This window comes from Labrus bergylta, chromosome 8 (assembly GCF_963930695.1).
Source record: "Labrus bergylta chromosome 8, fLabBer1.1, whole genome shotgun sequence".
In the NCBI taxonomy this organism is placed as follows: domain Eukaryota; kingdom Metazoa; phylum Chordata; class Actinopteri; order Labriformes; family Labridae; genus Labrus; species Labrus bergylta.
In genome coordinates, this window is record NC_089202.1 from 10,559,224 (window position 1) to 10,574,205 (window position 14,982).

Below are 14,982 nucleotides of genomic sequence, written 5' to 3' on the forward strand. Positions count from 1 at the left end.
TGGTAAACTTTTGATCTTCATCAATTAACATCGACAGTATAACATTGCCACCCACGTGCCTTGATTGACAAGTGGAAAAGGTCAGGATATTACAAAATGTGCTGCTTTCAAGAAAAATGTTCTTAAGTTTTTTTTTTTTTTTACTGCAGCAAGCTTGTAAGAACATGTTTTCTTTCTTTTTTCAAACCTCGTGTTCCCCCTACTGACGGTTTGCGGATGTTGTCTCAAAAAACATGACATTTTTTTTAATATCACGTCATATTTGTCAAAGAGGGAAGCAATAAAAAAAAACATTTATCGCCTTGCTAAACAGTTTCATGTCTAAATTTAGGTGAACTGTTTTCATTTTACAGAAACCTTGAAACTTGAATTGCATATAAGCAAAATTATGTCATAAAATAGATACCATACATTCTAGTAAACATTTAGATTTTTTTCTTATAATTTTCCTGACAATCTGCACTTCATCCACGTCGGTTTGTGGAAGCTTTTAACGCAAACATCAACATTCAAGTATTTCTTTTTTTTATTGTATTTTACAGATTCGATGTTTACCATCAAAACGTTCTAATACAATGAAATCAATAACAGAATTAATATAGTCCACTAAAAAGACCATGGAGTACAGCACATGCCTCTTTATTGCACATGTCTTAATGGTTATATTTATGGAAAGGCAGTCTGATCAGAGTGCGTTACAGAAAATGATGTTTTCACTCACTGTGTATATTAAAATTTATACTGAATGATTTTTCAGTTAAAAAAAAAATACATATTGTGAACACAACGAACACTGTAAATAAAGTCGTTTCTGTTTTTTACGTGACTTTTCCCTTTAAAAAAAAAAACTGACGCAGAAAACCAGCAGACGACGCTTGGCTGCATTCTCCACCTCCGACCACCAGATGTCACTCTTCACCAAGCCACAGCTTGGACGCCATACGTGCAGCCTCTACTAAATACCCGCAGAAACAGGGCTTGGTTCTGTCAGACTTCATCCTCAGAAAATCCCAGGCTGCCATTGGAGAGAGAACCCTTTGGCACAAGCGAGCAGGACGCAGACGCAGCAGGAGATATCGCAGGACGAACGCAGTGTCCACCTCCTCAGCTGATGTAACCAGACAGCCTATGTTGGTGTCAGATATTTAACCACAGCAACTTCGCGATAAAAGGAGACAAAAGGAGGCGAGAAAATGGGACATACCGCAATACCTATATTGATGGCTGTTTTGTCCTACTGCGCGTGGGAACATGTCGAGGTAAGAATCAAATGTAACGATGGCGCATTGAGATTTCGCTTTAACTTTGACTCATCATCGGACCAAAAAGCTGCTTTTTACTTTAAGTCGTGATTACACACGCCACGAATACAGTTTGTTGTATCTCCACAATGCTGACACGCATCCTTATCTGGGGCAGGTTTAATTTGTGAATACATCCTCAAGCAACGTCCCTGTGTCAACAAGAGTAATGACGCACGATGTCCACAAAAATACACCGATAATGGCAGGAATTAAAATTGCGAATCCCTCTCTGAGATATGAGTGGAAACTCACTCTCAGAACACGCAAGAAAGAGGCTGTGTTTTACTGTATTTAGACTCGCTGCGTCAAGTCTGGGCCTGTATGAAAATTGTCACACAGGCCTTTTTTTTTTTTTTTTGCTCTGTGGAAGGAGGATGGAGATCAAATCCCACCTCACTGCATCCCATCTGGCCTTGTCAGAGGAGGAAATCAGCTTGCATCCTTGCTTAAGAGGAGTGCTGGTGCAGGATGGAGTCATGCATATTCTATCGCTGCTCCATCTTTATGAAAGTACACAGAGAAGATTAAAAAAAAAATGCAGAGGATAATCTCCTTTACCATGTCTCTTTTTTTCATACGTGATGTCTTAAAAGAAGGCATGTGCACCTCCAAAAGGGGGGGGGGGTTGACTTTGATAAATCATTGGACATGCAGTGCCATCCGGAGGATACTAATGAGAGATGTGGGGTCAACCTATTGGCATCTGTCTCCATCAATAGCTGGAGAGGAGATACTGAAAGTCTCTGGTACAGAGCAGCAGATCAATAGGCCACCAGCTGCTCCCACCTCCGTCCTGTCTGGTCACAACTGTACAGCACTTTGATAGACATGAGCCATGAATTTAGGTTAGAGCATTGGGTGAATTGTGTGTGCTAGGAGCAGGGTGGTGTGTCGGAGGTGCTGTGTGAAGAAGGAGGAGGAGGAGGAGGATCGGGAGGAAGGAGAGAGGATGAGTCATGAAGTCCCAGCAGGTCAAATGTACTTTCCCACCTTGAAATGAAAAGTGAACCAACCTGCTCCTCAGATTACCTCACGTTGAGTACGGAGCATCTCGGGTGTTAATTCAGTCTTTTTCTAACTTAAGAGGATTCGGGGAGATGTTTATTTATTAGCCATCTTGCACTGTAGGATCTTTAACAGTCATAAAGCCTCTCCTTTCAGTCTGAAATAATTTCACTTCTCTAAGAGCCTTAGTGGGATTACTGCTATGCTGAGAAACAGGCTTTAGCCTCATACAAGTAGACCTGCCCATGAAGGTTTACACTGAAGATTACACTGTGAGAGGGTTGCTTTGCTGGATTAAACCATGGCATTAGTCCTTATAAAACTGTCAGCCTCCCTTAATTTGCTCCTAATTCGTTCAGCTGAGATGTTCAAATCGGGAAAAGAAATGTCTTTGATCTCTCTTTTATGGTGTCATATTTTAATTTGCTGGTGCATTCGGACGATGTCAAATCAAAATATAATCACTGCTTGTAAATTAAATTTACAAACAGTGCTCTGTATTAGAGCCAGAGCAATTTTAACAGAGAAATCCATATTCAGCATCCCCTGCTGATCGGACAGAAACACTGATACACTGTTGTCACGTATGTCAAGTTTCAATCGTGGCCCTCCAGGTATCTGAGCTGTAACAGCGCTTACCTCTCAGCACACAAAGCATTCAGCTAATTGATACACTGGACAGCTCTCCTGATAAAAAGAGGTCATGCATGAGAGATGTCAGAAACAACAGCTTTATGTCATGTAGTCTTAACATTCATGAAGCAGGGTAAGTCTAGACTCTAAAGTCTAGACCATATTAAGTCTATGTTTTTTTTGTGGTAGTAATATGTATGGACACATGTACTCTTTTATCTTTGGCACATGTATTTTAGATTATATGTTCATCATATTTGTCCTCCAAATCACATCATAGTATGCCATATAGGGATTGGTAATATGACGTTATATGATGAGAGATGATAAAAAATATCAGAGAGATTCCCCCGTGTTAGAGGTCTGTCTGTGCCTTTAAGGTCTTTTTACATCATAAGTCATTGTTGCACATCAATGAGCAGGTCTGCTTTTGACAGTGTTCCATTTTTATGAATTATTTTGGCATGAATGTGATGAGGTATAGATGAACTCTCGTACATTTTTCTTTTTTATTTGCGCTGACATTTCTAAACAGAATTTGATGATATCACAGTTTCTAAACAACGATAGACGTCTTGGTTAGGGCTGCACATAAAACATTCATCTCTCAATTAACCCAGTAATCATTCAGTCCATGTCCTGTCAATGAAACGTGAAAAACAGCATTATCTTTTTAAAGCCAAGTTGACATAGTCACAACTGTGGACCGCAGGAAGAATGGCTGAGTTCTCGTGTACAGCTCATGGGGATCCTAACAAATACACAAATAAACATCTGAATATTTTGTACAAACTCAGGCCACTCAAAGCCCAAACCCAAGGCTTTAAAGATCACTTTGGGAAATATTTTTTCTGTGGATTGACCAATTGAATAGTTGATGCATCTCATCAGTTCTTATTTTACAATGACTAAAAGTATGAAGAAATCACACTGGCTAATCCTGAATATGAACTAATCTAACACATCCATGAACTTAATTTCATGTTGACATTACACAGGTGATGGTAAACGTACATACAACTGTAGCAGTAACTGCAGCAGAAAAATGTCTATCCATTGATTTATATCATTTGTTTATGTCGATTGTGATACCACTAAGACCTTTTGAAAATCACCAACATTTGGGAACCACATTGATTTTGTAAATTCATACTAATCAACAAAATGTGAAACCAGACTGCAGCCGGTGGCCTCAGAGGAAAATCTGATTTAAGAAAGCAATCGCACCATGATTGTACCTGTGTGTAACCCTGTCTCATAAAAGCGGGAGGAGGAGGAGGGGGAGGGGTCGGGACTACAGAAAAGAAATGCTCAGCTTTGGTCCACTAGGTCTGTACTTATCGAGATGAACGCCCTCAGTGTGAACCTGAGCCTGAACACTGCATTCCAGCAGAGAGGCTGCAGGAGAGGAGTAATATCAGACCCAGAAACAAACCTCCTGCATGTACAGGTTTCAGGACATGCTGAAGGTCTGTGTAAGTGTACAGCAGAAAGGAAGGAAGGAAAGGGTGGGAGAGAACAAGGAAGGAAAGAGCAGGAGGATAGGAAGCACATTTGAGTTGTGGCGCAAGATTATATGGTAATGGTGAGTCACAAAGTCCCTGTGTAAACCCCCTTCAACAACAGCAATTTCAGGCCTTGTACTGAAATATAGAAATCACGCACCTCCCAACCCCATCTGCCTTTCACTGCAGCAGAGGATTTAAAAAAAAAAAGATAAGGAGAACCAGATTTCCCCCCCTCTCTCACACACACACAAACACACACTCACAAACACATAATACACACACTCACAATCTCTGCCCTACACTCACTTAATTAATTTCAGAGCCAGGAGATAATCGGGTTCCACTAATGGATTCCCGTGTGCTCGCTGCTCTGCTTATATCCGTGTGCCAGTGGGCATAAAACATATCATTTTATTGTATCACATGTTCCCCCCCACCCGTTCTCTTTAACAGGCTTCCTTTCCAAGGTTTTTAAGTTGAAAACACACGCACGCGCGCGCGCACACACACACACACACACACACACACAGAGGACCTGGATTAAATCCTGCAGAGTCATTGTGATATGAGAACTACACTGCACAACAGGAAAGGAGGGGATGTAAATGTACCTTCACAATTGAGCTGTTAGCAGAGGTGACACGTGGATGAAAGGGATTGCTGCACACTTTTGGCTATAGCTGCGGTTGAAAAACATATGGAGGACAAAATGATTTGACATGAATTGCACATTTTGCATGCAAGACATGCTCCCCCCCCCCCAATAGGTCCAAGGGATGCTGCGAAATCCTGGTAAAAATGACACAATCTTGACTTCTCGCCTATTCGAGATATTTCAAGTATGCAGCCCAGATGGAAAGGGAGGTATTCCCAGTTTGAAGTTTCATAACGTTTGCTTGGAAGTGGTATTGTTCCAATTCCGATATCATTGTTATGTCGGCCTTAGATACTGCTTAAAATGCTCTCCAGGTGTTTGCAAGTACGTTTATTAATGCATCATTTACCTACATTTATTTTCTCCAAAAAATTAACTTATCAGGTAAATGATCAAATGATATTAGCGTTTTACAGCGATGTGTTACTAGCAGAGAGTGTATTGTTAATCAACAATTGTAAAAAATAAATATGTCATTTCTATTTTTCCCCTGGTATCAAAGGGGAACTTGGTATGGGCTGATATCGAAGTATTAAGATCAGGAAGAGATAACAGTGTAGGAACACTTCTGATATCCTCCTGATAATCCTGGTTTATAGGATGCAATCTTTTCCTTTGGCCTTTTCTTAACTGTGCATTGATTGGAAAGGGAGTGGTATCCAGTTAGGCTTTTAATACTGTTTTCTTGCAATGCTCATCACTTCATGTCATCTCTGTAGCACAGACATAACTGAAGGTGCTACATTTGATGAGTTCATTTCTTTGGCTTTCTTTGGCTGAGCAGCTGTTTCTAGGTTACGATAAAGCAAGAAATAACCTTTAAAAGGAAACTAGATTGAAGTTTCTTACGAAATATTACTTTCCCTTTCATCATCTTTCCTACTGAATGTCAGATTCAACATACATGTAGATTTATGGGGCTGTAACTTGCAGGTCAAATAAGATTGTTTGAACCTGTGTCTGTGTAAGATTAATCCCAGATGGTTCTGTTTTCTTTTGGACGTGTCTTCTCTGCATATTTGCACATGTTTTAAGTTTGTCCACTGTCACCTAGAGGGATTGAGATACCAGCATAACTGTCATGATCACATCCAGCTGTGGCAGCTCTCCAGAGTCTTGCAGGGTAGAGATATCAGTAAGCCTAATAGGGTTTGGAATTCTGCGGGAAAAAAAGTTTAATGCTGCATGGGCCGAAACGAGATGTTTGGCCCTGCCGCAGCCAGTGGGAGGTTTTTTGGAGGAGAAAACATCTGCAGTGTGGTGATAACACTTGTCCTCCATGTTCAGGAAAGGAGGAAGAGAGAGAGAAAGAGAGGGAGAGATAGGGAGGGAGCAGTGGAACAGATTGAGAGAGAGAAAGAGAGGGGGGACTGCCCTGGCACGGCAGATGATTTGAGAATTGGAGAGAGAGTGCGAGGCTGAAGGAGGAGAGAGAGTGTGAGTGATGTAGAGCATGCAGAATGTTATGTGGGTTGCAGGGTGGAGTGCATGCTAATGGAGGAGGAACCCAGCCCGCTATTGGTACCCATCCATAGCAGGACAACACAGAGAGATCCGTCTCTGTCAGGTACATGTACTCACAGGTGGCCTTGAATTGAGACGAGGAGAGAGAGAGAGAGAGAGAGAGAGAGAAAAAAAAACCCTGTGGCCAGAGTGGAGCGCTGAGTTGTATAGTGCAAAAATCTAATTTCCTTAACGGCCTTGGCTGCAGGGTTTGAGAGAGTAAGGGTTGTTGGGTCCACTGAGGCTGATCAGACTCGTTTTAACATTCAGGAGAAGAACATTGGAAGCAGTAAAGAAGAGAAATGGATCTACTTTTTGGCAGCTCTGCCAACATTTGCGCACATCTCTGTCAGCTAATTTCTAACGTATTAAGCACAATACAACAAAGGCACTGTGGTATACATTGATGGTTAGAAATCACTCACATACTCACAATTAGGTCATACACACACAATTTGTAGAAGTATACACACACATTCCCCACACACTTGCTGCTTTGTAAAGATGGCACGCTGCAGAAGCTGCATCAATTATTGAAAGCCGAGGAAAGGTCTGGGCTCATGTTGTCGACAGGGCTTTGGCAGTTGTCACGCACCCTCTCATCACTCCTATCTCTTTATGCTACCTGCTCCCCCCCCCCCCCCCCCCCCCGCCACACACACACACACCCCTCCAACCCCACCCTTCACCGCCGCCCTCTAGCTCCACACAAAAGAAAATCCCCACGCCTGTCTCCTCCTCTCCTCGGTCCCCTCGCCCCTCCTCTCTGTCTCTGCCCCCGCCACATCCCAGAGGCTCTCATTACCCCTCCCCTCCCCGCTCACTCTCCCAGACACTGCTCCTCCATCTGCCTCAGCAGCTTTCAGTGGCCAGTGACATCTTTTCACTTTCCCTGTGATTTTGTCCTTGAATAATTCATGCTTCAAACTCAGCGTTTCGTTTTGTTTTTTTCATATGTGAACTTTGCCGCTCGTACATCCTTTTTTCCACATCGAGGTTATTTTACAGACATATGATTATGCCTGTCTTTATTTCGATTTTCCTGTTCTGTTCCTGAGCTTACCTTTTCACCTTAACCCTCAGAAATGTTGAATCGTGGTTCATTCTTACCGTCTGAAGCATTTTACATTTTCAGTATGAGCTTTGTGATCTATTAGTGATGTACTACAATTCCAGGACTGTCTTTTATCATCCACATATGCTTGTATGAAGATGTTGCATTCACCTGCATTTGTGTTAGCGGGACAATAAGCTTGATATTGAAAAATAGAGGTTTAAAAACATACTTGTTATTGACATTTGATAGACTCTAGGGCTACCAAACTCAGCCCATACCTAAGTGGAAAGGAAACATTTCTGCTCTATTTTTTTGAAAGTAACATTTGATGGCTTTCTGAAAAATCATTGGCCGCAACTGTTTATTTACTGTTGTTCAGTGTGTTTAAGGATTGGATGTACTTCAGAGGAGTGAACACTTGCAGCATACTGTAGGAGTGTGAAACATACCCTCCCCTTTGAGACAAAATGTTCCCTCAGCATTTGACTCAGTGCTCAGTGTTCAGCAACCCCATCATAGAATCTGTAAAAGGCTGCCTGCAATTGATTTGCCTCATTTTTATACAGTGTACACAGATGGTGTTCCTGCTGTAAATAACCAGACCGGCGGTACAAACAGCTATAGATGACATCTTTTCTTTCTCACTGAATGGTACAGCTCCACTTGACGCATGTGCAATATGGCTGCATTAAAAAGATGATTTGTATCTTTTTTTTTTTCTTCTCCGGTTTATAACGAGATACAGTGTATTATACAAAGACATACCGTGTATTAAACTGTTACATTTGGCTGCTAAATGTCTATTTCCTTCAAACAAAACAAACTGCACCTGCATCATTCCACTCTCTGTTAGCCACTCTCTGACTATTTTTTAAATCCGCCTCACATAGCTTAGCATCCGCCTGTAGCATCCAGGTGACATTATATGTGACAATAGCCATGTAGCATAGCATACATGTGTACAGGTGGCTGATAGATCGACTTTGCATGCATTGCCGTCAGTTAGCTTACAGTATACCCCCGATGATTTGGGGCATTTGTAATATCAGTTTGACTTCTCTTTTTTTGCTGCAAAAAGTCAGCACTGTTTCAGATATCTGCGTGACAATTTGACATTTTTATATTTCTTTAACTGATAAAATACTCTATTTAGGAACCAATTTCATTTGGTTTCTTTTGGCAAAAGACTTTTCTTTTTAATTATATCTGCTGAGGTTCTGAGTGAGCTAAACTAAAGATTTAATTGAATTTGTGTTCTGACTAAGGGTGTGTGATATTGACACAAAATAATATCTCAATATGTTTGGGGATTTTGCCAATAACTATAATTGCCGATACTTGCATCCTTCAAAAATGTCCTCTCTTGACCACTTGAATTGGCTGCATATCCTTTGCAATATAAGTGGTGACAGCCTTTGTTATTTCTTGCCAACTGTTGCCCTTCTTGTCGTAAGGCATTATTTTGCTGTATGAGCCAAAGTTTGCTGAGTCTGTTTTTTTTTTTTGGGCCAGTCCCTGAGCTGGTTGATTGCCGTCGTGGTCCACCTCTCACTCCCGAAGCTTTTCATATTCTGTGTGGTGGTTAATTCACAGACACTGAAACAATTGGGTTGTCAAGCTGTCTAATCACTGAATTCAGCGGCAACTGTTTTTTGACATAGTCTAACCATTAAATCTAACGACACCGATTCTGGCGTTGTTTGTGTTTTGTCTCTTGGCGATGTTTGTTTACCCATTTTTAACTTTAGCCATGGAGGCAGCTATGTTAGCTTAGCTTGTTGTGAGGCGAGCTACAGTAAGCTATGCCTCAATGTGCAGGCTTTATCATATGCGGTGAATATGTGTGCACTCTCAAGGTGGGTTGTGATTGTTTTTATTTTGCAAAATGAGTGACATACTCGATATTGTCATTTCACACATTGTTTAAACAACATTTTGGATATTACCTAGGCTTAGATGATATATATGGCACACTCCTTGTTCTGACTTAATTAAAACACTCATGAAGACTTTTGACTCTGAGGATGATGCAGTGTGTTGAAGCGTTAGTCCTTGGCACCTAAATAAATTTGCTTCAAGTGATTCTCATGCTGTATTTATTTTTGATCCAGTGTGAGAGAAGGAGTCCACTGAATTACATTTTGAACGTCTAAGGTCCTTCTCCTGGAGCACCCACTTCCATTTGTGGAGTGGCTGAATCGCACGAGTTTCCTTCTACTCAACAAGGAAGTTCAGTTGCGTCATCGCAGGTGTGACAGAGTAACACAGGACATCCTGAACATACTTTCCAGTTTTTAATAACCTAGGGGATTTTCAACTTTGTTTTATATTGTAAACAATGGCAGTCTGCATTTTTGTCACAATCAACTTAGATTTCCAGCCTACTATAGAGTGGGAATATCTGCAGTGAAAATAGAACCTCTAGATGCGTCTGGTACCAAAATTGAAATAAGGAGTGTCAGGTCAAGGCGAGCTGTCCCATCAGGAACAAAGAGACTCAGGTGATGCTACTGTTAAATAGTCCACATTAAGATTCAACTGTTAAAGTGAAGAGAGAGAGAGAAATAGTTTTTTACTCATTATTTCTTCAGCTCAGGGTCATGGTGCCCAGGCCATGCTGTTCCAGTTAACATCAAACACTCACCAAAGCTCGGCTGACTAATTGCATACTTCTCTTAGGTTTAGCACTGGCTTGGAAAAAAGATGTAATGAAAGTACAAATGGAAGTTCCAGGCCCCGGTGATGGGTCTTTTGTACCGATCGTCTCAGTGATTAAACCTTTTCCCCTTCACTTGGACAGTCTGTGGAGACTTTATGGCCTGAGGAAACGAGATAACACTAAGATTTAATCTACTGAGTGATTCTGCAGACCGCACAGCCAGCACACACTTTCTCACCAAAGTGGCCTGCTCCAAAATAACACTGAGACGACTAATGCAAGACGGGACATGTCAGCCTGACATGATCTCGCTTATTATTATTATTTCTTATCCACTGCGCTTTCTAGTGCTACTGAAAATGTCAAGTGCCTGTGTTGGATATGAAGCTAACAGATACTTAGGCTTTTGGAATGAAAGGAAGATTATGTCTTCATTTAATGTTTCTCTGACAATCACGAGTCATATTTGTACAAATCCCTTATTTTATAACAGCTGGTAGTTGAACAATGTTTGTAAGGACTGAAACAAAAAATAAAAAGGAAAGTTTTTGGCAACAATCCTCAGAAAGAGTACAAATAAAGCCGGCATTGACAGTGGTATAGAGTAAACAATGCTATATTCGTTTTTTTTTGTTTTGTATTAATTTTATAAACTGTTGGTGTTACCATTGCTGTATTATTTTATATTTCTATCTATGCTATCATTTAAGTTTAATGTTGAAAAAAGTCTATTAGAGAAGGTGCCCATCAAACTTTGCCAGATATCATAGAATCAAGAATGATTTGATTTGTCTGAAAAACAGTTCATGTCAAAGATGTTCTCTACAGTGTAATGAAACAAAGACATAATATTACACCTTCATATGTGAGGAGCTGACACCAGTCGTGTTTTTGCCATTCTTCTTAGTTACTAGCTTAAATTACCAATGGACTACAAAATTTAGGTGAGCCATTTATTTTCTGTCAATTGAAAAAAACACTAATTTTAATTATAATTACATTCTTTTCATGTCAAATTATTTTGATCAGGTATATCACAAATCATGCCATTAATCATGAATTCAACTCATTTTACAAAGTGGTAGAAACATTTCTGCGATATTCCTCTCCAGTTTTTTGAAGAGATATAAAAAGGCAGCACTCAGCAGACACTGTAGAGCACAAGTCATTAGAGTGAAATGTAAACAGCCGACAGACAGTGGGGAGGAAAGCTAAGCAACTATTAAGCAGGAGACCTGAGAAGAGAGCGAGGGAAACTGGAATCAAACATATGAGGAGAAGAAGGGAGAGAGAGAGAGAGAGAGATGGAAACAGAGAGAAAGAAAGTGTGTGTGTGAGAGAGAGAGGAGAAGAGATAAAAAATATATAGATAAAGAAAGAGCGAGAGGGAGAGAAGGAAAGAGAGAGACTCTTAGTGACATGCTTGAAATTCTGTAGGGAACCAGTTGCTATGGTAACCTGGAAGGTATCTGGCTCCTGTGGGTGGTGTTACCATGGCAACCACCCTCAGTGGCCAAGTGATGCTGAGAGCAAGTATATAGTTTAGAAACATGCATTTAAGAGTTCAAAGGGAATAACTGAAAGTACAGAGAGTGAGCAGAGGCTAACTTTAACCGTGGTAGAACAACTAAGTTTGTCGTCTTTGTTTGTTTGTTAGTTTGTTAGTTGTGTTGCTGCTGGTCCCAGCAGAGCCTGCATTAGCTGTTTTTCCTGCTGTTCACTAATAGAGCACCTCATTAGCATGAACAGCAGATGAACAAAGATGCTGTGCAGGGCAACACACTCTCTGAGAAACCCTGGGAGGAGATTACCCCTCAATATGTCTCTGCAGCTCGTTGGGCTGAAGCCGACCATGCTGAGCTCTTTCATCAGCAATAGTCTACGTTCTGACCTCTCACTGGAAGTTAAAGACCAGTTTGTTCCCACTGTGCTGGTCCCACTTGCCCTTGAATACAATAAATATTCAGACATGTTTTGTAATGTTGTATACAATATAAACACATTCATTATAATGGTGTTGTTGTATACTGTATGGATCTGGGATCTCCACCACTAATAAAAACATCCATTATTACTTTTACCTCTTTTTTCACACATAGGCCTCAACACATACACATAATAATAATGAATGACCACAACCACACACAATTCTGCCTCTATCCCAGGTTTTCTTCTGCTGGGCTCACAACCTAACATATAACCTCAAAGTCTCATTTCCATAAGATGCAGCTGCTAGACAGGCTCCCGGGAGACCCGGCACGATGTGATCAGAATTGTATATGTGCATGAATAAACGACAGAAGGAAAGAGATATATGAATGTTTTTAACCATGATTCCCTCTCTATCCCCCTCCTCAGCTAATGCCTCCTCCCCTACTCTCCTGTAGAAAATCTGCTTGATTTATTGCTCTGCCACTGTACATGTACATTCAGTTCTGCATGTTTTTTATTTATTTGACAAGCTTGAATAAAAGACCCAGTGAATTACATAAAGACGAAGAAAGACATAGGCCTACATAACAGACATATGTATTAAAAAAAGACAGAAGACAATATTTGGTGCCTATTGACGTGTATATGTGCCAGTAAAGTGCAGCACAGCAGGGGTCATATTTCCATGGATCAAGAACATCCTTAAAATAACAACCTTTACAGATAAAATGTTTTTTTTTTTAAATTATTATTTAGTGTTGGTATATTGACCTCTGATGTGGCCTCAAATCAAAATGGTTTTATGTAAATTATGCTGTGATGATATCAAACTACAACAGTTTGGTGCTAGGGAAGAGTGTGATATGATTCATAGCTGACAAAACGTCAGCAATCGGTGTTTGTCCACCAATGATATGTATCCTTTGTAATCGGAGAGGTACTCTGTATCAGCCGATCTAAGTAAAGGTATCTGTACCAAGAAGGAGAAAATGGTATCATAACGTCTCTAATCTGTAATGCAGCAGAAACAAGACAGAAGAGATTATCTAGTGCTCATTTTCATATGTGTGCCATGAGATGGATGGCTATAGATGTTATGCATTAATGTCCCAAAAGACTCTTGAAAAGAGTACAAAGTAGGTGGTTCATTTAAATGTTTTATGTATATTTATTATTAAATGAATGGGAATAGAAGAACTTAGTGCAATGTAACCATACTTTGAGATCCAGTTTGTTTCAAGTAAAATAACTCAAGCTTTACCAACCCTGTTCAATATTCAGAAAGTGAAGAAATGACAGGAAAGTTAAAAGAAGTAGGACCGGGGGAGAGATGACTCGTGGATCCAAAGGAGAATTCCCAGGAAGAAAGACTTCAGTACAGATCGACTGCAAAAAAGAAGGGAGTCAAAGGCAGAGAGAGGGCCGTGAAAGGCGGCAGAGGGCCCAGAGTGTGGGATAAAAAGGAAGCGAGAAGATGCGTCAGATATTATTGAAGCTGGCTGCTGCCTGCTGTTTGTCAGGAAGACCGTAGAAAGACAGTCTGTCCTTCAGTGGATCAATTATTACAGTCCTTTAACCAAAGCAAGCCCTCATTAGGGCATTAAGATTGCCTTAATCTACTTAAATCTTGCTCAAGGGTATTGTACTGTCAGTGTCTCCCTCTGTATAAAATACACCATAAGTCTCTCTGCTGTAAAATAAAGTTATGGTTTATAAATACATGTCGTCCCTGGTCTGAAATTGGAAATCGTTTTACCTCCTAATCTCCGTTAACCTGCTGAGTTCAAGATTTGGTTTGAGTTCCAGAGTGGATTACACATTTAAGAGATCAGCTCAAAGCCAGTCTGTCAGTCATTTAAATGAAGGTCGCTCATTCTTTCATAACACCCAACACTAATTTAGATGCTGCTCTTGTTCTGTTCTCATCTCAGGATAATGATGATTGAATGAGTTTCCATATTTTTTATTGAAAAACAGCACTTTTCCGCGTGTCAGAAACACGAGTTTTGAATTATGAGGGAGAAAAAAGCACCAACAGTTTGTAAAACAATGTCGAAGGGTTTGAACACTCCTGCTTTCGCAAAGTGCGCACGCTAATAGAAATTTGAGCCTTTGAGTCTTAGATAAGATTCCAGCCTTTTGATCGTATTTACTGTTTAAATACAGATTTGGAGAGCTTGTTTGCATTGTGTCGCGCTCAATCTGCCTGCAGAAAATCCCTGATTCAGAGGCAATTGTGTTGACATTAGGAGGTTTTCAGACGGACCTGCACGGCTCAAATCTCTGCTAAGCCTTTGATTCCTTCAATCCCCTGAGGTAGCTCTTCTGCCTGAAATCGTATCTGCAGGCACAAACAGCGTTTGGCATTAACATGTTGGCATTCCCATGTTGTGTTGCTTAACTGTGAAGGAGGTTCGGCTGTGTTATGTAACAGCAGAAATGTATGAACAATGCTCCAAAAAGATGAAGTCAGTTTGGCTACATGGAAGTATGAATCTAGGAATGATTATTTCTTGTTTTCTAATTCTTTGTTTTTCCTGCTGGATTTGCGAGACATTATTACGCAGTTGTCTCCAACATCTGCAGAACACAGTGGCTTTATAGAGAGAGAAGGGATAGTGAAAGTGATCAATGCTGCTCTGCTTTTCTGTCTTTATATGGGTGAGAACACGTACTGTGTGGCGTCATTATGGTGAGTGACTCAGAAGAAATGTAGGTGGAATGGA

General features: G+C 40.6%; 1 protein-coding gene across 4 annotated transcripts in view; it reads left to right on the forward strand.

Moving 5' to 3' along the window:
- Window positions 1-978: 978 nt before the first annotated feature.
- Window positions 979-14,982, forward strand: part of aplp1 (amyloid beta (A4) precursor-like protein 1) — a 38,193-nt gene continuing 24,189 nt past the window's right edge. For 2 of the 4 annotated variants that reach the window (XM_020637382.3, XM_020637383.3), the window contains exon 1: window positions 979-1,259. In XM_020637382.3, coding sequence (XP_020493038.1) covers window positions 1,194-1,259 — 66 coding nt within the window. In that variant the 5' untranslated portion in view covers window positions 979-1,193. The remainder of the gene's footprint in view (window positions 1,260-14,982) is intronic. The other 2 variants (XM_020637380.3, XM_020637381.3) reach the window with 2 other exon arrangements.